Here is a 25,487-nt window from a genome sequence, read left to right as displayed (position 1 = left end):
TTGGGAGGACGAGGTGGGTGGATCATGAGGTCAGGAGTTCGAGACCAGCCTGGCCAACATGGTGAAACCCTATCTCTGTTAAAAATACAAAAAATTAGCTGGGCATGGTGGCATGCACCTGTAATCCCAGCTACTTCAGAGGCTGAGGCAGGAGAATGCTTAAACCGGGGAGACAGAGATTGCAGTGAGCCGAGATCATGCCACTGCCCTCCAGCCTGGGCGACAGAGCAAGACTCCGTCTCAGAAAAAACAACAACAAAAAAAAACAAAACAAAAATTGAAACAAAAACTCTCCCCCATTGAAAAAGCAGATAACATGGTCAGGCATGGTGGCTCAGGCCTGTAATGCTAGCACTTTGGGAGGTCGAGGCAGGAGGATCCCTTGAACCCAGGAGTTTGAAACCAGTCTGGGCAACACAGCAGGACCTCAGTCTCTCTTTTTTTTTTTTTTAAAAAAAAAACAAGATAAGAGCATCTTTTAAAAAATTGTATTTCTTTCGTTACTTGTGAGATAAACTGTTGTTTTTGCATACTTTATTAGTTCTTTGTCTTTCCAGTTTTGTGAATTGTCTGATCATACAGTCTTTGCATTCCCTGTTTTCCTATTACCTTTATTTATATCGTTTATAATGTTTAGAAGTTTGTATTTTTATACTGGCAAGGCTATTCATCTTTTCCTTTGTAATTTCTTTTGTTTTACGTAAACTCTGCCTCTTAACTATGAAAGATGAGTTAAATATTTACATGTATTTCACTCTAGGCTTTTCATTTTTATTTTTTAGTTTTTCTCCTCTTAAATAGTCTCTTATTTTGTTCATGCTTTACTGCATTAAGTAGAATTTCTAGGATAGTGTTATTTAATAGTGGACATAATGGGCTTCTTGTCTTTTTCCTTGTTTCATGGTAATTTCTCTGCCTGATTTTCAAAGGGGAGGGCATGTAAGGGTTTTTTTTGGAGTATCAGAATAAAAGGAGGAAATTATACTTTACTGATTATCTACAGTAGAGAATGACACTGCCGCCTTCAGTTGCCCATGTGCCGTCTGGTCTGGTGTGAAGTGTTTAGGAAAAGGAGAGCATCTCACACTGGGAGGTATTGTGGTACCTTCCAGTGACTTGTGACACAAGTGCCTGGTTAGGGGGATTGTATTAGTTCGTTTTCAAGCTGCTGATAAAGACATACCAGAGACTGGACAATTTACAAAAGAAAGAGGTTTAATTGGGCTTACAGTTCTACATGGCTGGGGAGGCCTCACAATCATGGAGGAAAGCAAGGAGGAGCAAGTCACGTCTTACGTGGATGGCGGCAGGCAAAAGCAGAGTTTGTGCAGGGAAACTCCGCACCCCTCCCCTCTTTTTTTTTAAAACCATCAGATCTCTTGAGACTCAGTCACTATCACAAGAACAGTGCAGGAAAGACCCGCCCCCATAATTCAATCACCTCCCACCAGGCCCCTCCCACAACATTTGGGAATTCAAGATGAGATTTGGCTTGGGATGAAGCCAAACCATATCAGGGATTTACAGATTATATTAATTTGCTTCAACTAGACTAATAGATAATGGGCAAGAGGCTTTACAAAACGTCTACCAAGAAACCTCAGCTTTTGATCATGCTGATCTAACAGGCCCAAGTAGACCCCAAGACAGTGACCAAGCTGACATTTCCTTTGCTCCCAAAAGGAGCCCTTCATTAGTTACTCTATGAGTTAGAGCACTGAGGAGTTCATCAGATTGGACAGAAGTTGGCCAAAACGATTAACAAACTTCCAAAAGACAATTTAAAATGTAGATCTCTATTGACTGTCACTGGCCTACATCTTTGAAATGAGATGGGAGATGGCTGCAGGTGGCTTTTGTGCCACAACAAAGTGTGCGTCTTATTTCGGGGCAAAGTTCTTAAGTGAATTGCCAAACACAAATAAGAGTCGCACGCTTTCTGTCATAAACAGTCAAATGATCCACATTTTCTGGTCTTTTCTGAGATGGTGGGATGTTGTTGGCCATACACAGGTAAAGATGACATTTTAACAAAGATTGAGGAAATCACCGCTTCTCAAAGGAGCCTTACGCTGTGGAAAGAACATTTTTGAAAATAGATGTTTTTGGAAATGTCTCAAGTATTATGTGATTTTGTAGCTAAAAAAAAAAGATGGTGAGTGCACTATCTACAAACTCTACTCTGTAAAGTTCAAAAATCTGGAAACAGAACTTTGTCAGCTGTGTGAGAAACTTCCAAATGAAGAGATCAAGGGAGTTTCAGACTCATTTGTTAAAAATATGAAAATGCAACTGCTTTCAGTTTGCAAAATCATCTGTTGATGTTAGGGAAGATGAAACTTTACCAGCCAAATGTCAGCAAAAACCTTGGCACGCTTGTCAGATGGAATTGAAGAATGAATATTATGACTTCGTAAATACTGCCAATGACATTTTTCTTCCATTTGGATCTGTGTCTCTTACGGAGGTGTATTTTTGGTTATGGCAGACATGAAAATAAAGTCTGGAAATAAACTCAACCCAAAACCAGATCTTCAAATTACTGTATAACAAAGTGTTATGTCAAGGTTTTCAATAAGTGTGAATAATATTAAATCAACTTGTTTTCACTAAAAAAATCCAATTTCTGTATCTTGAGAGCAAAGTTATTCATTTAACCAGTGTTTTAAAATTTATTAGTCTGAAGTTGCATGTAGAATTCCCATATTTCAGGATGTTATCTATTTCTGCTTTCTATATTTGTTTTAATAAACCTGTCAGCGATTTGTTGTTTATTGGTTTTGTTTTGGAGAAGTAGCTTTTTCAAATTATCTGTTTTCTAATTCACTGCTTTCATTATTTCCTTTTTTTCCTATTTTCTTAATTTATTTTGTTGTTATTTTTTAACTAAGAAGTTAGCATTGAGGACTTAGTTTTTTTTCCTCTTTAAGATAAAGAGAACATTTGAATAACAAAACTCTTTTTCTGAATGCTCCTTTGCTACACTCCGTGATTTAAAAAAATAAGTATTATTTTTGTTATTTTTAAAAATAAGTATTGTTGCCATTTTCATTACTTTAAAGATAGCCCATAATTATAACTTTAATTTAAACATTGACCTAGGAAATATTTAGGGGAATATAATAAAATTTTCAATTTTGGCTTCTATTTTATTTTAAAAAAATTTTATTCCCATAGGTTTTTAGGAAAGAGGTGGTGTTTGGTTACATACATTCTTTAGTGGTGATTTGTGAGATTTGGGTGCACCCATCACCTGCCCAGTATACACTGAAAGTATTGACTTTCATTATTGTCTCTACTTAAATTCACTGTGGTAAACCAACTTTTTAAATACGTATGCTGAAGTTTGCTCTGTGGTCTTATATTTGATAATTTGACGGATCTGTGGGGGACACACACACTCAGAAACGCACACATTAAATTAGCCTTCATAGCCTAATACCCACTTTTCTTCATATCCTTTTTGTGTTTATTTTTTGTCCAGGTAGTTTATCAGAGGCTTAGAGGGTATCTTTAAAGACTTCAACCATTTTTAAAAATCTGTATTTATTTATTACTTTTTTAGAGACAGTCTTTGCTTTGTTGTCCCAGCTGGAGTGCAGTGGCAACATTATGCTCAACTGCAGCCTTGACTTCTTGGGCTCAAACGATCCTCCCACCTCAGTCTCCCAAGTAGCTGAGACTACAGGTGCGCACCACCACGCCAGGCTATTTCTAAATTTTTCATAGAGATGAGGTTTCGCTGTGTTGCCCAGGCTGGTCTCGAACTCCTGGCCTCAAGTTATCGTCCTGTTTCAACCTCCCAAAGTGTGGGGATTGTAAGTATGAGCCACTGTGCCCAGCCAGTTTTTCTTTATATTTATTTTTACTTTACAGTGCTATGATATGGTACATAGAAGTTTATGACTAATATGCTATCATTTTGAATTTTACCCTCAAACATAGAATGACCTTCATCATCTTTCACTTGGACTTCACTGTACTTCAGTGTTTTTTGGTTTGAATTGTTTGAAGTGAGAACTTTATTTTCTATTACATTTGACTTACAATATTTCCTCATGGTTTATTTCATAAACTTCTCTACTTATTTTAAGTGACCCATTCAAGGTGGCAGGAGGTGGAGATAGTGTTGTTTTTGTGGCTGCTTCTGGAGGAATCTTCAGAAGCCATTATTATTCTGAAGGAAACTGAATCTCATTTTGTTTTTTTGTGGGTATGCTCTGTCGCCCAGGCTGGAGTGCAGTGGTGTGGTCTCGGCTTACCACAGCTTCCGCCTCCCAGGTTCAAGTGATCCTCCTGCCTCAGCCTCCCGAGTAGCTGGGATTACAGGTGTGCACCATGATGCCTGGCTAATTTTTGTATTTTTAAGGAGAGGCGGGGTTTCACCATGTTGGCCAGGCTGGTCTGAAACTCCTGATCTCAAGTGATCTGCCTGCCTTGGCCTCCCAAAGTGCTGGGATTACAGGTGTGAGCCACCGTGCCTGGCTGGTAACCTGTATTTTCTACCTGAATGCTCAGAGCATTTTTTCTTATCCTTGAAGTTCAAAAATGTCACCTGGAGATCTACCTCTGTCAGTGTCCTAAGCTAACATGGGTGCTTTTTCTGCTATCAACATAGAAATGCAGAATAAAATAGAAAAAAATATCAAACGTGTCGCTTTGCTGGTCATCTGCCTGCTTTCTTATGGATTTATCTGCCTTTTTATTCTGCTACCCTGCATGGTAGGGCTTGATGTTTGCAAACTACATTTCCGGATTCCCTAGCAATAGGCTGCTGGCTGATTTGGCCAAAAGGAGACACCAGCAGGAAATGAAAAGGCGGGAAAAAGAGAGAGGCTGGGGTATTTTTCCCCATCTCGATCTGCTTTTGATAATTGTGTCCAGCAGTGGCTGTCTCTTTTTAGTGGTTCTTGCTTTGAATCTTGGCAGAGCAAAGCCTTTCCATCTCTCCTTTTAGTTCCTATTGGGCAGCCCCTAACACGGTGCTAGATCCTTTTGGGAAACTCAACTTTGAGGTTCCGATAGTACCACCCTCTCCCTACGTCCTTCCAGACTAGGGGTGGGAATACGTTGCTGCCATCTCTAATCTCTGCTAAGTATCTCTGGCTTTTCCACCCTTCCAACAACTTAGTAGATAGCTGTTTTAAATCCTCTTGTTGAACTGCCTGATACAGGCTCTGTTTTCCTGGCTAAGCTCTGACGAATAAAGTCAGTTAGAAAGAAAGGAAGGAAGGGGAAACTCAGAGCCCAGGGAGATAAGCATAGGAGTGGGCGCTACTGAACAACAGGAACCTCCCTGCCCCCCAGAAAGCTCTGGTGATGGGGTTTTAATGTTCTTGCAGAGACAAAAGATGTGGTCTTGGACTGGCACAGGCAGGAAATAGGAAACGAGACTCCGGTTTCCCAGCCCCCTGTAATTCATGGACTAAATGTGTTTCTCCAAAAGTCATATGTTGAAATTCTTTTTTTTTTTTAGACAGAGTATTGTTCTGTTGCCCAAGCTGGAGTGCAGTGGCGCAATTTTGGCTCACTGTAACCTTCACCTCCCAGGTTCAGGTTCAAGTGATTCTCCTGCCTCAGCCTCCCAAGTAGCTGGGATTACAGGCATGCGCCACCATGCCTGGCTAATTTTTGTATTTTTAGTAGAGACAGGATTTCACCATGTTGGCCAGGCTGGTCTCGAATTCCTGACCTCAAGTGATCCACCTGCCTTGGCCTCCCAAAGTCCTGGGATTACAGGCATGAGCCACTGCACCCGACTATATGTTGAAATTCTTATTGCCAATGTGATGGTATTAGCAGATATGGCCTTTGAGAGGTGATTAGGTCATGATATAGTGACCCAATCACCTCTCAAAGGCCCTATCTGCTAATGAGTGGGAGATGGAGGCCTCATTCACTAATGAGGTGGAATCCTCACGAATGTCCTCTTATAAGGGGACAAAGAGACCAGAGCGCTCTCTGCTGTCCACCTGATGGGGACACAATGAGAAGAGGGCCACCTGTAGACCAGGAAGAGGGTCTTCCTCAAGAATTTGATCAAGCTGGCACCCTGATTTTGGCCTTCCAGGCTTGAGAACCATGAGAAATAAATGTTTGTTGTTTAAGCCACATATTCTGTTATATTGGGTTGGTGCAAGAGTAATTGCGGTTTTTGCCATTAAAAGTAATGGTTGGTGCAAGAGTAATGGCAATAACTGCAATTACTCTTGTATAACCTAGTAGCAACTTAACTATTCATGGACTAAATGTTTGTGTTTCCCCAAAAGTCATATGTTGAAATTCTTTTTTTTTTTTTTTTTTGAGATGGAGTATTGTTCTGTCACCCAGGCTGAAGTGCAGTGGCCCCTATCTGCTAATACCATCACATTGGCAATAAGAATTTCAACATATGGTCGGGCTCAGTCGCTCATGTCTGTAATCCCAGCACTTTGGGAGGCCAAGGCAGGTGCATCACTTGAGGTGTCGGGAGTTTGAGACCAGCCTGGCCAATGTGAAGAAATCTTGTCTCTACCAAAAATACAAAAATTAGCCGGGCATGGTGGTGCATGCCTGTCATCCCAGCTACTTGGGAGGCTGAGGCAGGAGAATCACTTGAACCCGGGAGGTGGAGGTTACAGTTTTCACTTACAGGTGGGAGCTAGACTCAGTCTCCCCACTGGCCCAGCAAAGTAGCAGTGATGCTTATTTTCTTCCCAGATCAATGGCTACAAAAGAGAAAGGCTACAGTGACAAATCAAAACTCTAAGCCAGTGTTCCAGGGGATGTGCAGTCCAAATGTACACTACCTGTGGGGTGCAGGCTTCTAAGTTAAGGAATTAATGTAATGACTGGTTCTGAACTGGTGAGATGCCCTGTGTGATGGATGGGGATCTCTGTGAACTTGGAACTCCAGTGGGAAAAGCGTCACCTGTTGCAAAGGCTGCTGGGGTTCCTCCCCTCAACAAATGACAGGACATACTGGGAAACAGCTTGTCACTGGGAAAATCAGAGTAGTACAAAAAGAGGATTAGTGCCTTCAGAAATGGAAATTATAAAATGACATTCTGAAGAAAAATATGAAATAAGTCAGAAATGGTTAAAAGGGCTAGGCGCGGTGGCTCACATCTGTAATCCCAGCACTTTGGGATGCTAAGGTGGGCAGATCACTTGAGGCAGGAGTTCGAAACCAGCCTGGCCAACATGGTGAGATTGTGTCTCTACTAAAAATACAAAAATTAGCCAGGCATGGTGGTGCACAACTGTGATCCCAGCTACTTGGGATGCTGAGGCAGGAGAATTGCTTGAACCCGGGAGGCAGAGGTTGCAGTGAGCCCAAATTGCACCACTACACTCCAGCCTGGGCGACAGAGTGAGATCTCTGTCTCAAAAAAAAAAAAAAAAAAAATGGTTAAAAGGTGAAAGTAAGTATAGGAATCAGAATGAAAGATTGATACTCAGTGAAAAATAAGAGGTGTGTTTATAAAAGAACCAAAGTAAACTTCTGGAAATGGAAAATATAGTCATTTAAATGAAAAATTCAGTAGACAGGTTCAACCACCATTCAGTAAAAACTGAAAAGAGAAAGTACAAATTTGCAAATAATTTGAGGAGATTACTTCTAAGATACACAGAGAGGTAAAAATGTGAACAATTAAAAAGAGTTTAAAGAATATGGGCAATACTATGATGTATCAGTGAAGACTTAGTTCAAGAACCAGTAACCACTCTGGGTATTTTAAGCAGGAGGGGATTTAGTATAAGGGATTTGATGCTTGCATAACTGTTCAAGGGTTGAAGGAGTGGATTTTAGGTGGTTGTCCAGAATGACTTCCAGAATAACTCAAAGTCAACTCTCCAGGAGAGTTGCTACCACTGAGGCTGCCACTGCTGTATATTGTCCCTGCAACATTCTCTTGACTTCCCAGCATTTGGAGAATGGTCCCCTAGAGCTGTGATCTGGGGATTCAGAAGCCATTGCTGCCACCACCATAGCTGCTTTGTCACAGCCAGGAAACTGGAGAGTGAACAATGGAATGTTGCTGCAGGAAAATGTCATGTTTTCATGTCTTCTTTTCTGTAGAAAGTCAAAACATGGCAAGGAAACAGCCAGTGACATGCTGGAGCTAGCTCATAAGCTCATACTGGCTTGTGAGAGCCCACTTTTAAATTTTAAGGGATTTTGTGAGGTGATTATTAAATGCATCCATTTTTTTTTTTTTTTTAGACAGGGTCTCGTTCTCTGTTACCCAGGCTGGAGTACAGGGGTTTAATCATAGCTCACTGCAGCCTTGAACTTCTGGGCTCAAGCGATTCTCCAGCCTCAGCCTCCTGAGTAGCTAAGACTACAGGCACATACCACTATGCCCGGCTAATTGTTTTATTTTTTGTAGAAATGAGGTCTTGCTATGTTGCCCAGCTGGTCTTGAACTCCGGGCTCCCACCTTGGCATCCCGAAGTGCTGGGATTACAGATGTGAGCCACCACACTCAGCCTATGCATTCATTCTTAAAAATGGAATATAAACTTACAATGAAATAAGTGAAAAATGAAGGTAATAAATATTTAAAATTCATCACTTCCTAAACATTTGGCTACGTTTTACTATTATTTGTGATTTTGTGGTTAATTTAGTCTATTGTGTGTGTGTGGTGGAGATACTTCATGGTGGTATGCTGGTATACTGCTGCACATTTCTTTCCAAATCCATGTTTAGTGGTACCATGTTGGGAGCTTGGAATTGGTCCTTGTGGGAATATTTTCCCCATGAAAATGGAAAATGCTACACATCAAGAGTGTTTCTTTTTGAGACCAAGTGCTAAACATTTACCAGTATATCACTGTCTTCACCTGATGTCTATATTGCAAATTTTGTGTAAGAGCTTTTGAATATTAGAACTAACTTTCATCCAGAAGCTTAGTAGCAAGAAAGTCTGGAAAATAGTTATTGGCTTCCCAGCTTCCTCAGTCAGATGCACTGTGAATAGCTTTTCGGTGAACCAGTCAAGAGAATCCAGCTTGAACAAAGAGGTCCAATGTACATCTAATAAGAGCTTACCAAAAAGAGAATAAAGAGATTTGGAGAGCACCTATATCTGAAAACATAATGACTTAGAATTGTCCAGAATGAGTATGAATAGGTGAACAGCAAGTATACCTATAGATTCTCATCAGCAACAAAACATTTTTTAAGAGCTAAGGAAATCATTAATTTATAATTCTCTACTAGGTTAACCTTCATAATTCAAATGAAGTTGAAATAAAGACTTTTTAAGACAAAGACTTAGAAAGCTTGCCATTTATAGCCCCTTATTTACATTTACACTTCATTCAAAAAGAAATTTAATCTGGAACAAAGGGAGTAGCCTGCAAGAACCAATGATGAGCAGAAAATTGGCAAACTTGTGGAAAAGTTTACATAAGTATCGATTTTAAGAAACAATAATTCTGACTAATTTTTGGGGAAAAGGGGTTAAAAATAAGATTGAAATTGGACACTGGACAATAACATAGAAGGGCAAAGCAGTGCAAAAATCATACACAATCCGATACATAAAGATGAAAAGCAAACTTGTAGCAGAAGAAATTGAATGAGCAAAAGCCATATAAAAAGATGCTTAAGCTAGCAGTGAAGGAAATCCAATTAAAAATGAAACAATCTGCTACTACCAAGTTTTGGCAAGGCTATCGGGGAAATTGACACACTCCTAGACTAATGGTGGATCTGTAAATTGTCACAATCACTAATGTGTTTTTAAAATATATCTAAAAATTATCCGATATTCCGTTTTTCAAAAGGTGGAGTCTAATTCCTTTCCCCGTAAGTGTTGGCTGTATTCAGTGACACAGTTCTAATGAAAACAATGTGGCAGAAGTGATGATGTGTGATTTCCAAGACCAAGTCATAACAGCCCCTGCCCCCATGTCTTTGATCACTTGCTTGGGGTGATCCAGCTCCCATGTCATAAGGACACTTCAGAAGCCCTATGGAGAGACCCACAAGAAAGTGAGACCTTTTATGAACATCTCTTTCCAAATCCATGTTTAATGGCATCATGTTGGGAGCCATGTGAGTGCTCCCAACTCACATGAACAAAGCTGTGTGAGTGCACCATCTTCGAAATAGATCCTCCAGCCCCGGTCAGGCCTTCTGATGATGGTGGCCCCAGTCAGTGTCTTGACCACAATCAGAGGAGACTCCTTGAGCCAGAACCACCCAGCTTAAGCAGCTCCTGATTCTGACCCCCAGAACCTGAGATAATAAATATTTATTTTAAGCCACAAAGTTCAGGGGTAATTTATTATATACCAATAAATAACTATTATATACCAATAAATAACCCAATCACTTTGGAGTGCAATTTCACTAAATCCAATAAAGGTAAAGATTCGCATACTCAATAACTAGGTAGTATTTTATCTAGGTATGCAGTTCAGAGAAATTCCTGCAAATATATATGAAGAGACACACATGGGGATATTCATTGCAGCACACTTTTCCATCGATTGTGTAATTTATATACAATGGAAAACTGTTGAGCAGTTAAAAATTAATTAAGTAGGCCGGGCGTAGTGGCTCACGCCTGTAATCCCAGCACTTTGGGAGGCTGAGGCAGGTGGATCACGAGGTCAGGAGATCAAGACCATCCTGGCTAACACGGTGAAACCCCATCTCTACTAAAAATACAAAAAATTAGCTGTGCGTCGTGGCGGGCCCCTGTAGTCCCAGCTACTCGGGAGGCTGAGGCAGGAGAATGGCATGAACCCAGGAGGCGGAGCTTGCAGTGAGCCAAGATCGCGCCACTGCACTCCAGCCTGGGTGACAGAGCGAGACTCCGTCTCAAAAAAAAAAAAAAAAAAAAAAAATTAATTTGGTGTATGTGTATGGATTTAGATAGATCTCAGAAATCCAATATAGAGTGAACCATGCAGGTTGCAAAAGCATATGGATGGTGTAATATCATTTATGTAAATTTAAAGATAGACACAGCAATGATACAATATATTCTATGTAGTTACATCAAAATCTGGACAAATTTAAAAGCATGGACAGGAAGGATAATAGAGTTGTCACTGTGGAGGGAGGTAAGTGAAAGAATAGAGTAGGTGGTAAGGGTTTCAGTGTAATATGTTATTTCTTTAAAAAATAAGCAAAGAAGGCAAAATATCATTAAATCTGGGTGGTGGGTACATGGGTGCATTATGTTATGTGCTAAAATTTGTTTCTTTGAAATATTCTTCATTGCCTTTAATGCAGATTTTCATTCTGCTGCTGTTTTTGGATTTCTCCTTTGTTTGCAAATGCTTGCACCTTTTCCAAACCGGCTTAACCTCTCAGCTTACTGCCTTTTCTTTTTGTCTTGATATCTCTTCTTCTCACTCTGATATTTCTTTATGAATTTGCATTCCTATGTCATAGACACCTTGTTAAAGTTTGTAAAATTGTCCTTTCTTGTATTATATCATTATTGGCAATAGGCTTTTGCTGTACTTCTTCTTGAAAGTTCTTCCTTCTCTAATGATGCAGAACTTTTACACAGACCACTACATTAGTGTTTTTGCTTACTCATTCTTGTCTGATTTGAGATCTGTCCAAACCAAGTGTTTGCCAACTGGCATGCCCCTGCATGATTTTAACAGGGGAACAAAACTTTCATAAGCGCTTAGCCAAATGTCCAGGGCCTAGCTGGCCTTTGTTGAGAGCATCTTTGCTGGAGTAAGATGAGATCTTCTTGTCCCCACCATGTAGCTGTTGAACAGAGAGGAAGAGATATATATTTCTGGGTTACTTGAGGTCTTCTGCAGTTTTTTCTTAATCAGAAGCAATGCATGAAAAATCATAATCTCCATAGGTCGTTACTCCTGGGATCCTTCTCACCAACACCTGTGCCTTGCAGCTAATTTCTCATCTTCATGTGCAGGGTCCATGTCTCAGACCTTCCATTCCTAGCCACCTTGCATACTGGGAGTTACGATCCATGAGTAGCTAGAGGAAGAAAAGTTGTTGCTTCACAGTGGTGGAAGGAGACGGTGGTGGGATTTGACCTTGGCTGCTTTAATAAAGCAATTCCAGTCAGAAGGGTGATTGCCTGCTGTTATGGTTGGTCATCCCTAAGTCCCTGAAACAGAAGAGAATTTGGGTAGATAACAATCTCTTCTTATCCCTGTACTCTCTGACTCTGTTATTCCGTCTCTGACTTCAAGGCTGCACCACTGATTATTCATCATTCTAATCCTAACTGCACTGATTTTATGAAAGCTTCTTCCATACCGTGGCATTGGTGGTGTTGAGAATATCATTATTTTGGTGTGCTTTCGTGGTTGTTTTTACAGGAATTTGGCAAAGGCTGTGTCAGGGCTGGTTAGGCTCTTTAACCTTTAGCATGCAAGATCAATATTGCCCCTTGTATGTCTGGTAATTGGAGGACACGGATTGCTGTCAAGTCTGCAAGAGATGCCTTGTACTTCTCTAGCACTCTATAGAGAGCTCAGGAATCAATTGAAGTCTTTCAGCTTCTTTCAAAAGTCCATCTAAGACTTTTAAGAAATCTTAAGCTCTTTGAAAAAGTTTCAGGGACAAGTTAAGATGCATTTCTCCAAATGTTTTTCTTGTTTTCTCTGCGGTTCGTTAGCACAAATCTATACAACATAAATACTTTAGAGCTGTGCTTCTCAAACTATTTGTGAGGAAGGACCAGTTTTAATTTTTTTTAGTTTCGGTCATTTGTGGACTGATACTTTAAAAAAGTACAGTAAGAGCTGGGCGCTGTGGTTCACGCCTGTAATCCCAGCACTTTAGGAGGCTGAGGCGGGCAGATCACAAGGTCAGGAGATCAAGACCATCCTGGCCAACACGGTGAAACCCCATCTCTACTAAAAATACAAAAAATTAGCCAGACGTGGTGGCAGGCGCCTGTAATCCCAGCTACTTGGGAGGCTGAGGCAGGAGAATGGCATGAACCCGGGAGGCGGAGCTTGCAGTGGCTGAGATCGCGCCACTGCACTCCAGCCTGGGCAACACAGCAAGACTCCGTCTCAAAAACAGACAAAACAAAACAAAACAAAAACCAGTAAGAAAGAATTACCAGGAAAAATAAAAGAAGCAAAAATATACAAAAATCAAGTCCACTGGTCAAGTGCTTAGAAGTTGGGGCAATGCTCTAAATTGCTATTTCAGTGCTTTCTCTCAATTCTTGTACTTATCTCACTGCAGACCAGCAACAAATGCTATGCAATTGGCAGTGGTCTATAGACCACACTTTGAGTAGCACTGCTTTAGAAGCCCTGCAGAAAACACAGGGCTTTGCTCAGAATAATAATAATACCCTACTGCAATGTGCCTGGGTCCTTGGTACTGTAGAGGAAAAAAAAGGAAGGTACATTAATGTGGGTTCTCCAAAGAAACAGAATCTATCTATCTATCTATCTGTCTATCTATCTATCTATCTATCTATCTATCTATCTATCTATCTATCTATCTACCTACTTACCTATCCATCCATAATCTATCATATATCTCTATCTATCTATCTATCTATCTAATCTTTATCTATCTGTACAACTTTAAAGAGATTTATCATAAGGAAGTAGCTCATGCAGTTACAGACTGAAAATTCCACAGTCTGCTGTCAGCAAGCTGAAGACCCAAGAGAAATGATGGTATAGTTCCAGTCTGGTTTGAAGACCTGAGAATCAGATAGTGAAAAGCTCCAGTCCAAGTCTGAGTTCAATGGCAGAATAAGACTGATGTACCAGCTTGAAGACAGTTTGAAGAGCAAATTCTTTCTTAGTGTGTTCATTCCATGTAGGCCTATTCATTCTATTCACTGTTGGATGAGACCCACCCCACACTGGGGAGGAGAATCTGCTTTACTCAGGCTACCAGTTCAAAAGTTAACCTAATCCAGCAACACCCTCACAGACACATCACGGAGAATAATGTTCAACCAAATATCTGGGCAACCCATGGCCCAGTCAAGTTGACACATAAAATTGACCATCACAAAAGGGCATCATTTCAAGTTAATGTGAATGAGGCTCTTTAGTTTATTTATTTAATTAACTTTATTAAAGACAAGGTCTCCCTCTGTTGCCCAGGCTGGAGGGCAGTGGCAAGATCACAGTTCACTGCAGCCTCAAACTCCTGGGCTCAAGTGATCTTCCTACCTCAGCCTCCTGAGTAGCAGGGACTACAGTCATGCACCACCATGCCTGACTAAAATTTTTAAAATTTTTCTCTGGAGACACAGTCTCACCATGTTGCCCAGACTGGTCTTGAACTCCTAGCCTCAAGTAATCTTGCAGCATCAGCCTCCCAAAATGCTGAGATTACAGGTGTTAGGCACCATACATAGCCTCTTCAGTATATTACTCTGTCAAGAAATGTACCAGTTCCTTGACCCTATTAACAGGAACCATCCCTTTTGGTTTTAACCTCACAAGATCTTTTCTTTGATATAACAATTCAGCCAGCCTCCCTGGTACCCAGGAAATGGACTCTTCTTTGGCTCTGGCACTTTGCATTCAAGTAGCCCCTTCTGCATGCTGACACCATTCAGCACTGGAACCTGCTGGTGCTTTGCTGCTCACACCTGATCCCTCAGCACAGTGGTTTACATGCCAGCCTCTCCCTGAAGCTTGCCCTTTGTCAGGTCTCACTGACCCTCTTTTGTAATCCAGCATGTAATCCAGGCATCAGTCTAATTCATCCATGACTTCTTGTTGTCCCTGCATCTTGCTTCATATAATCCTTAGCAAATAATGACTGGTGTTACTCACTGAGCAGATGCCTGGTGCTAAGTACAGTGCTTTCCTTATCTTATCTTTTTAGAGTCAGAGTCTTGCTCTGTCACTCAGGCTGGAGTACAGTGGTGGGATCATAGGTCTCTGAAGTCTCAAATTACTGTGCTCACATGATCCTCTCACTTCAGCCTCCGGAGTAGCTATGACTACATGTGTGTGCCACCATGCCTAGCTAAATTTTTTTACTTTTTGGTCTGTGTGAAGAGACAGGGTCTTGCTCTGTTGCCCAGGCTGGTCTGGAAATCCTGACATCAAGTGATCCTCCCTCCTTGGCCTCCCAAAGTGCTGAGATTATAGATGTGAGCCACCATGCCTGGCCGTTTATCTTATTTAATATTTACAACAGTACTATTCTCTTCAGTATGTATTAAAACCCATTTTACAGAAGAGGAGACAGGCTTACAGAGGTCAAACTACTTATTTACCTGGCTAATAAGGGCAGAGGTAGGATTCAAATCTAACACTGTTTTTGACTAGAAAGTGCTGATTCTTTTTTTTTTTTTTTTCTGAGATGGAGTCTCCCTCTATCACCCAGGCTGGAGTGCAGTGGCACGATCTCGGCTCATTGCAACCTCCACTCCTGGGTTCAAGTGATCCTTGTGCCTCAGCCTCCCAAGTAGAGCTGGGATTACAGGCACCCACCACCATGCCTGGCTAATATTTGTATTTTTAGTAGAGACGGGGTTTCACCATGTTGTCCAGGCTGGTCTCCAACTCCTGACCTTGGGTGATCTGCCTGCCTTAACCTCCCAAAGTGCTGGGTTTACAGGCATGAGCCACCACACCCAGCCAATTCTTAACCATGAAACCACTCTGCCTTAGTTTGTAGTGCTGTAACAAATACCTTAGACTAGCTAATTTATAAAAAACAGACCTTCATTGCCTACAGTTCTATGGGTTGGGAAGTCCAAGATTGAGACATCTATAGATTTTGTGTCTGGTGAGAGCTGCTCTCTGCTTCCAAGATGCTGCCTTGTTGCTGCATTTTCACATGGTGGAAGGCAGAAAGACAAAAGAGCCTTGCTAGTTCCTTCCAGCCCTTTTATAAGGGTATTAATCCCGTCAGTGAGGGAGGAGCCCTCATGGACCTAATCAGCTTCTAAAGGCTCCATCTCTTAATACTACCACATTAGAGTCTTAGATTCCAGTGTATGAATTATTGGGGGACACATTCATTCAGACCATATCACTGGCTTACATAAAACACAGAAAGATTGTTTTCATGACAGTCGCTTAAATATTTCACAGTGAGTGAAACTGCTGTTGAAAATATTTATTTAGTTTTGTTTGTTGCCCTCTATAGAAAGATCCATCTTTAAGTTTTAGTTTCAGGACAAGGTTTATCTTTGCTTGAACTTGTGTATTTCTCTTCCCTTAGCCAAGGAGAGAATCTTAAAGCTTGGGTTTCCCTAGGCAGCTTGGAGTGAAATTTAGTCCTTAATTGCAGCAGCTGTTTTTAGCTTACTTAGGATAATGTTCTTCCCTTTCTTGAACATGACTTTATATATCTATATGGATCGTTCCATTGCACATGGTTTCTTCCCCACTAGACTTTGAGCTTTTTGAATGCAGAGACTAAATGAACTGAATGTGTACCTAATTTTGTAAGCTGCCTTTTTTTTCAGAAGCAAATTATGTTGGTATATCAAGTAGGATTCAGTTGTGACCAGTTTTCTCTGCAAAGTACTCAACATTTATTCTGTGGCTGAACTGGGGCGTGGGTTGGAGATGCTTGCTTGAGTATAACATCCTTATTATGACTGTAAAAATTTGTGTAGTGAATCCAAAGCTGCAGACAACCAGGTAAAAGGTGACAATAGGAAGATATTTATAAAATGGTGAGAAACTAGAGTGATGCATGGTGGAATGGAAGGAATGCTTTTTGTACTGACCTTAGTGGGTCTTGTTCCAAGAAGCGAATTAGATAAGAACAGAGCAGGTGTCTTTCCATGCTTGTGAAGACTTAAACGTTGGTTAAGATAGCAGCTGGTGAGGCTCATCTAGTCAGGCTTAGCTAACAAATTAGATAATATCAGAGCAGGTGTCTTCCCATGTTTATGAAGACTTAAACATGTTAAGATAACAGCTGGTGAGGCTCACTGTGTGTGGGACTGGTACTGAGGGTGAAGTTGAAATCACATAAGAAGTGTTAGCCAGGGTTGACATCTCATTTTCTGGACCATGGATGTCTCAGTCTGTTTTGTGCTGCTATAACAGAATACCTGAGACTGGGTTGTTCACAAAGAGCCAAGATTTGTTTCTTATAGCTCTGCAGGCTGGGAAGTCCAAGGGCAAGGGTCCTACATCTTTCAGGGGCCTTCTTGCTGTGTCGTCCTGTAGCAGAAGAGGAAGAGAGCATGAGTGTTAGAGAGAGAATGAAAGAGGCAGAGAAGGGAAAGGGGCTGAATTCACCTTTTTTTTTTTTTAGACGCTCTTGTTGCCCAGGCTGGAGAGCAATGGCATGGTTTCAGTTCACTGCAACCTCTGCCTCCTGGGTTCAAGCAATTCTTCTGCCTCAGTCTCCCGAGTAGCTGGGATTACAGGTGTGCACTACCATGTCCAGCTAATTTTTTGTATTTTTAGTAGAAATGGGGTTTCACCATGTTGGCCAGGCTGGTCTCGAACTCCTGACCTCAGGTAATCCACCTGCCTAGGTCTCCCAAAGTGCTGGGATTACAGGTGTGAGCCACGGCACCCAACTGAACTCATCCTTTTATCAGGAACTCATCCTTGTGATAGGTAACCTACGCAATAACAGCATTAATTCTGTCCTCATGACCTAATCAGCTCTTAAAGGTCCCACCTCTCAATACTGTTGCGTTGGGGATTAAGTTTCTGACACACAGAATTTTGGGGAGACATTCACATTATGGCAGTGGGTATCAGTCCGTACTCAAATGACCATGACACACAGTCCCAAGAAATCAGGATTGGCCTTAAGGAAAAGATAGAGTAGTCCTAATTCACACATGCGATTCTTCCTTTTAAAGCTTTTTGGTCTGGAAATTAACTTGGAGAAAAAAGGAGGTGGTCATTGAAGTGTTCTTCTGGAGAAAGATTCTTGTATTCTGTTTAAATATAAGGATGGATTTGGAAACATCTCACTTGTAACTAGCTGAAGATGTACCTCTTATAATTGGCAAATGCATGTACCGTTTGTAATCAGCATCCTGCCATTTGCAATTGTCCTGTGGATGTACATGCTGTTAGCTATGGAAAGAGTTAAGGGCGAGGGGATGGGTTGCAAGCTGACAGTTGACTCTTGCCTCAACCATGTGTCTGTTTTACTTTTTGGGGCCCTGAGCATTTGGGAGAGTTGTCCCAGTTGTTGTGATGAGCGAAAAGCACCTTTGATAGAAATAGAGAAACCAGAAAGTGTAGCCTACTTTGTAGGAAGATAATTAATTCATTTTTAGACATTTTGAGTTTGAAATGAGGGTTTGACATCCGGGTGGAAATGTCTGGCACTTAGCTGGGGCTGCTTAATGGAAATAGCATGTAGGATGCTGGAGTTCTAGAACAACTTCTGTCACTAACTGGCTTTGTGCTCCTGGTTAAACCTTTTAATTTTCAGGGGTTTCACAGGTTGAGTGCTGCCCAGTTCACTTTCCAGAAGCTCTGATACAAAGATGTTCTCTACCCACTCCTTGTGATTGACTCCCTGTGCTTCCTGCCTGTTGGCCCTAATTCTGCTCAGAGGTTTATCCATCCTCTTAGTCCCCTTTGCTAGATGGGGAAGCAGAATGTGAAGCATTCGGCGTCTTGTTCAAAGTCACGGAGAGCATCATTAGACAAGTTGGGCCAGGACCTATGCTCTTTCTGCTTTGGAGAAGATAATCTTCCCATCTGCCTTTCCTCTTTCTTGTCTTTGCTCATTCTTCCATTCTCTTCCATTGTCTTTGCTGTCCTTTTATCTCACATCTCTTTTTTTCCGTAGCCTGGAGCCTCCAGTCAGCCTTGCATTAGTGGAAACTTCTAAGCCCCATTGATGACCATCTGGGTTCAGGAGCTTTTTTCTGTTGGTCTAGAAGGATGCTTTAACTTTGTGTGAGAGTGCTGGAAGTAGCTTCATTGTGGGACACCTGAAGGCGTGACTCCTGTTTCCAGCAGGGCAGGTGTGATTAGCATTTCAGAATGTGTGTGCTCACACACCACTCATGTAAGCAGCATCTGCATCTCAACCAGGTTTGGCAGCTGCTGCTTGAGATGCAGAGCATTGCATGTACTTACTTAGAGCTTGGGCATTTCCTACCTGTTTTGAGTGCTGTGTGAGTGCAACGCCTATATTATCTGGGAGAAATGAGACATTTGGATCTCTGCTTGATCACAGACAAGACATCTAGTCCCTGGGCATCCCTCCACTTCTGGGATTCTCAGTCCTTCCTTACAAGCATCAAGTGAGAATTTATCGGGCCAAGGAAAGGAGTCAAGGATATTGCCATTTGCAAAGAGATAGTTCGATGGTGATGTGGTGTGCCATGATTAACAAGGACAACATCGTTCAAATTCATAATTAAATGGGGAAAATGAAGTAAGATGTACAGTGAAGGAATGGGAAAAACCTGAATTCCTTTGGAAATTGCTCAGGTAATTGGGACCCTGGAAATATCTTGACTTTCCCACTAGAAATATTACTGCTATTTTTAAAATGACACTGGCCATCTGAAAATCAGATGGTCCTTTAAGAAAGGAAAGGAAGAATGAATGATGATGTCTTTCTTTTCCCCTCCCCTGTTCTCTCTTGGGCAGGGAAAAGATGCCGTTCCACCATGTGACCGCCGGCTTGTTGTACAAGGGGAATTACCTCAACCGATCGCTCTCTGCTGGCAGTGACAGCGAACAGCTGGCTAATATCTCCGTGGAGGAGCTTGATGGTAAGGAGCCTACCCTGTTTGGGGGGTTGGCCCCCTTCCCAGGGAGGTGTTTCTGGCTATTGTGAAGCTCAATTGAAAGCCCTGGACTTTGGCCACTCATTGGCAGTTGTGGCCAAGTGTAGCCATGGCATAATGGGAAAGAGTTCAGAGACAAAATTTTGCCCAAGTGACTAGTGTGTGTGTGTGCGTGGGGACAGACCTGATAGCCTGAGCAATCTATGGTGGATATTTCGGTTTCCTTGGATAGTGACTGGGGGGATAGCCTTCACCTCTCTTAAAATGTGTTTTCCAATTTCCGGAGTCTTTATCACCAATGGAACTGTCTTGTTTCTGTGTTGTCACTGACAATGGAGTCCATCTGCAGGGGAGGTTTAAGCCCTGTTAATGGCTGTCTCTTCGCTTCTGGCCGTGGTGCTTTGAATCCTGTCCAGATCAGAATCATCTGGAAGCTCTGTCTAGGTGACAGTGGATAGCAATTATTTTAATTGCCTCTGTTTCTTTGTAACACAGCACAGCCCTGGGTGCTCAAGGCAGGGGTTAGGGATGGACATAAACCTGGGAATGTGATGACTAAATTCATCCTAGGACTGTGTCTCATTGTATCTTGGATAAACCAATCCTCTAATTAAAAATAGGAAAAACAAGTTTTTTTTTCACCCCTGGAATAGAGGATTAGGTTGATTTGGCCTGATGTTTTTACCTAGGTACTACATCAGCTGAGGTCAAACCAGAATCCGTTTTCCCTCGTGTTTTTGAATACTTTGTTGTTTGTAATAATGCCATTTTAAGGCACAAAGTTTAAATTTACTTTCTCAAGTAGAGAAGTCAAAATTACCCCAGTTGGCCCACATATTTGCTTTTAAGTGTAATGGTTCAAATCAGTGTGCTTTGTATGTGCACATTAGGGAGCCTCATTTCTCCCAGAAGGAAGATGGAGGACATTTGGCTCTGAGACAGTGAAGCCAAACTTGCTTCACAACAGGCAGGAAGTGAGGGAGGTGAAGAGGAGAGGCCATTGAATAGCTTCTCCTTCTCTCATCCATTTTGCTTGTGTGCTTATTTAAATGCTTGCTTATTTACATGAATGAGCAGGGAGGCAGCAGAGGATGTGGCCCCGGTGGGCTGGGTCCAAAGAGAGTCTGGGGGATGTTTGAAGAAGTGTAGTGATTGGGGCAGACTCAAGATTCCTAGGGATAGTGGCTGCTCACTGTGGTCTGGACAAAGACTGGTGGCCTGAGAGGAGAGCAGGAACCCTTACATCTTCTGGTCTTCAGTTGAGCAAAAGGTGTGCTGGTGCGGGGCACAGAAGCAGGAAATTGAGCTCTGACCTCCTCCAAAGTGAGCCCATACAGGCGACCACAAATTCAGGCTAAGGCTGCCCTTGGGTGGTGTCTTGGTCTGTTCAGGCTGCTGTAACAAAACACCATAGACTAGGTGGCTCATAAAGAACAGAAATTTATTTCTCACAGTTTGGGAGGCTTGGAAGTCTAAGATAAAGATGCCAGCAGATTTGATGTCTGGGGAGGGCCACTTTCTGATTCATAGATGTCACTTGGGTGGCATCTTGGTCTGTTCAGGCTGCTATAACAAAACACCATAGACTAGGTGGCTCATAAAGAACAGAAATTTATTTCGCACAGTTCAGGAGGCTTGGAAGTCTAAGATCAAGGTGCCAGCAGATTTGATGTCTGGGGAGGGCCACTTTCTGATTCATAGATGTCACTTTCTTGCTGTGTCCTCATATGGTGGAGAGAGTGAATAAGTTCTTTTGTGCCTTGAGTATGTAAGGGCACTGTCTTAGTCTGCTTTGTGTTGCTATAACAACATAGTACATTCTGGGTAATTGATACAGAAAAGAAGTATATTTGGCTGATGGTTCTGAAGACTGGGAAGTCCAAGTGCATAGCACTGGTATCTTGTGAGGGCCTTCATGCTGTTTCATCCCATAACAGAAGGTGGAAAGGCGAGAGAGGGTAAGAACAAGAGAGCAAGAGAGGACTAAACTCACTTTTATAATAGTCCACGCTCTGGATAATGAACTCCCCCCTGAGATAATGACATTAATCCATTCATGAGGGCAGATCTTTCATAGTCCAATCACATCTTAACCATCCCACCTGTTAGCACTGTCATAATGCTAATCAAATGTCAATGTGAGGGACATTCAAACCATAGCAGGCACTAATCCCATTCATGAGGGCTGTTCCCTCCTAATCACCTCCTGAAAGACCTCACTTCTTAATGACATCACGTTGGTGGTTGGGTTTCCACATAGGCATTTTGGGGGGACCCAAACATTCAGCTCATAGCAGGTGTGTTTGGGAGGTGAAGTGAGGCCCAGCCTTTTCCTACCTATGGGAGTCTTCACTGTGAATGGACATTAGGGCAGGTGGTGCATTAATGTGGGGTGGATGTTTGCTTGTGTTTATTTGAGTAGATCCTCCAGGCTCAGTCATCAGCAAGAGGGACTGGGAGTCCCCCATGCGTGCAGGACCCACTGAGTGGCCCTGGCTGAGAACTGGGCAACACTATCTATATGTTTTGGGCAATTCTTTAAGAGGTTAAAAATCACTAACCAAATGGAGTTTGGAATCATCTGTGGCTTTCCATATTCTCCCCCCTTCCTCCTTCCCAACTTTGCCATGAATGATCAGGAGATGATTTCTCTGTGACTTCTCAGTGCAATGGCTTTTTTCACTGTTAAATTCAAGCTCTGCTAAGGCAACTGTTCAGGGCCACTGTGGGGGTGCATGGCTTTTCAAGAGGGCTGCTGGCTGGATTTCAACCCTCCTCTCCCTACTTGGGTGCCCTGGTGAAATGCCCTCCACTTTCTTGGACAAACAGAAAAGCATATAAACTTGCTATTTTAATCAGGCAAAGGCAGCTTGAGAAGCACTGAAATGCACTTTTTCTGTATGTAGATTAGCGAGAGTAATTCTAAGAGCCCTCCAAGCCCAGGCTGGCAACCTGAGCATTGGCAGCCTTGGGGTAGTTTATTGAGTGAAGTGGGGGCTTTATAAAGTCCCGAGATTGGCTGGTGAAGATGCTGTGTTTGTCCTTCAGGAGGGTAATCCAGGCTCTCAGCCTGGGGAAGGGCCATTTATTTTCTGACGGAAGATTCGTTCTACTTATTTATTTAGTTTTTGCCAAGGCGAACACTGAGTTATGACTGTTCCTGGTTTATTACAAGCATCTCGGGGCTCCGGGCAGGACAGTGCGGACGTGTTCTGATTTTAGAGCAGGCACGCAGGGTCTGGAAACCAACTGGCTTGAATCAATTCAGATGACTATGGATTGGTGTTGGGGAAGCCAGTTTCCAGGGCATAGTTTGCTTGCTGTTCTCTTGGGCTGCTGCATGGCAAGGTGACCCTAAAGTTCTGCTGGTTGGGGGCACTCATTTACCCTCAGAGGACAGGTGGTGCTGCACTGGGAGTTGATGTGTTGGACACTGATGGACATTGCAGCATCCTTTGTGGTCTGGCTGCCTTGAGCATAGGCATTAGTTGGGTGCTATCCTTATCTGCTGTCTAGCTCCCCACCCTGCAGCCACTGCAGCCTTCTGCTTGTGAATGGCTACAGGTTTCCCCACTTGTTCGTGTTTATCACCGATGATGGAAAATCCCTTTCCTCCAGTGTAAGGGCCAAAGGTGTGCACTTCATGAATGGTTACCCTCTGAAAACAGGCATGAAAAGGACCACTTGCCACGCAGGTCATTTTCAGCTGCAATTCCCTTCTGGGAAGTCTCTATTTCTTCTCTTTACACAAAGCTCAGGAGGGAAACATGCAAAGCTGCTTCAAAATGATCAGATTAAAGTTGGGAATCACCCAGCCAAACTCAGTGAAGGTGGATTGATGGAGACAGTCATTCATTCATTCATCCATTTTTATTCATTCATTAAACGGATATTTACTAGGTGGAGGAGGAAATGCCTTCTAGGTAGTAGAGGAAAATCAAATAAGCATAATATTCATTGCCTCTTTCCAAGGAGCTTACGTCTATCCAGGAAGTTTATGCATATACCAGATTTATTAGCAATATCTTATACTTTTAGAGTGCATTATATGGAATTCTATTAGATATGTGCAGTATGATTGTTGAAGAATAGTTTTCTTAATGCTATTTATTGAACAATCTCATGATACTATATATTTTTTTTTTTGAGACAGTCTCACTCTGTCACCCAGGCTGGAGTGCAGTGGCGCGATCTTTGCTCACTGCAACCTCCACCTCCCAGGTTCAAGCTATTCTCGTGCCTCAGCCTCCCAAGTAGCTAGGATTACAGTCATGTGCCACCACACCTGACTAATTTTTGTGTTTTTAGTAGAGACAGGGTTTCACCATGTTGGCCAGGCTGGTATTGAACTCCTGACCTTAGGTGATCTACCCACCTTGGCCTCCCAAAGTGCTGGAATTATAGTCGTGAGACCCTGTGCTTGACCTTGTAATGCTATCTTAATCTTAAACTAAATTCACCTCCATCTGAAGTTTACCTGTTTTCTTTAATATATAATGTTCCATTGTATATAAATATATCTTAATTTATTTTCCTATTTTATTCTCAATGGATATTTGGGTTGTTTCCAGTTTGGAGCTATTAGGAAATAGCTATTAGCTATTTTCCAGTTTGTGAAAATCTCTTCTGTTTCTGGTCATAAATTATTTGTATATATATTCATAATAAAAGTCTTTTTCTCTACGTCTTCCAGATGATGGTAACTTTCTTTTGCATGAACCTTTTTTTTGTGTAATTTATATTGCTTTTTTCTATTATGCTTTGTAACTCAACATTATGAAGTTTTTTTGTAGGCTCAGTATTTGTCAGTAAACAAGGTTTGTAAGGAGTCTAACTTTGGCCAGGCACAGTGGCTCATGCCTGTGTAATCCCAGCACTTTGGGAGGCTGAGGCAGGAAGATCACTTGAGCCTAGGAGTTGGAGACCAGCCTGGGCAACATAGGGAGATCCTGTCTCTACAAAAAATTAGCTGGATGTGTTGGTGCATGCCTGTAGTCCCCACCACTTGTGAGGCTGAGGTGGGAAGATCGCCTGAGCCCAGGAGTTTGAGGCTACTGTAAGCTATGATTGTACTACTGCACTTGCACTTGAGCCTTGGTGAGAAAGACCCTGTCTCTAGGGAAAAAAAAAAAGAATCTTGCCTTCTTCACTTTATCCCAAACCTGAGATAATATTCCCTACCCCCCCCCTTTTTTTTTTGAGATGGAGTCTCGCTCTGTTGCCCAGGCTGGAGTGCAGTGGTGCAATCTTGGCTCACTGCAACCTCTGCCTCCTGGGTTCAAGTGATTCTCCTGCCTCAGCCTCCTGAGTAGCTGGGATTACAGGCGTGCACCACCACGCCCGGCGAATTTTTGTATTTTTAGTAGAGACAGGGTAGTCAGGCTGGTCTCGAACTCCTGACCTTATGATCTGCCCACCTTGGCCTCCCAAAGTGTTGGGATTACAAGTGTGAGCCACCGTGCCTGGCCTAACCCTTTTTATCCTTAGACTGGTGAGAGATTGATATGCATGCCGTCTCCAGTTTCCAGAAGACATTCATGTAGCCCATGGCTCTGGGCAGAGGTGGGGGTCTCGGTGGTTGTTCCTGCTGTCTTTGCTCCCTTTGCCACAGAATTCTCCATCTCTGTTGTTTGTTCTTCCTCTCTCCTTCTCTCCTTCCCATTCCCAAACTACTCTTGTACGTTTGGTCATCTTAGGAACATTTTGGCTTTCACCTGTGCTGTATAGATAACCCAGGATGGGACATACCAACCCATGGCTGCGGTTAAGTTGTGTTCCCCAAGTGAGCTTAAAAAAGGGTGCTGCTGAAGTGGGTTT

At 42.3% G+C, this 25,487-nt stretch overlaps 1 protein-coding gene across 3 annotated transcripts in view; it reads left to right on the top strand.

The window, feature by feature from the left end:
• CALN1 (calneuron 1) overlaps nt 1–25,487 on the top strand; it is a 634,846-nt gene that overhangs the window by 112,407 nt on the left and 496,952 nt on the right. For all 3 annotated transcript variants that reach the window (XM_055392700.2, XM_063708594.1, XM_019031704.4), the window contains one exon: nt 19,531–19,655. In XM_055392700.2, coding sequence (XP_055248675.1) covers nt 19,531–19,655 — 125 coding nt within the window. The remainder of the gene's footprint in view (nt 1–19,530; nt 19,656–25,487) is intronic.

Source organism: Gorilla gorilla, chromosome 6, assembly GCF_029281585.2.
Source record: "Gorilla gorilla gorilla isolate KB3781 chromosome 6, NHGRI_mGorGor1-v2.1_pri, whole genome shotgun sequence".
NCBI classification, from domain to species: Eukaryota; Metazoa; Chordata; class Mammalia; order Primates; family Hominidae; genus Gorilla; species Gorilla gorilla.
The sequence above is the reverse complement of the archived record's forward strand: the minus strand, read 5'-3'. Positions and strand labels throughout refer to the sequence as shown.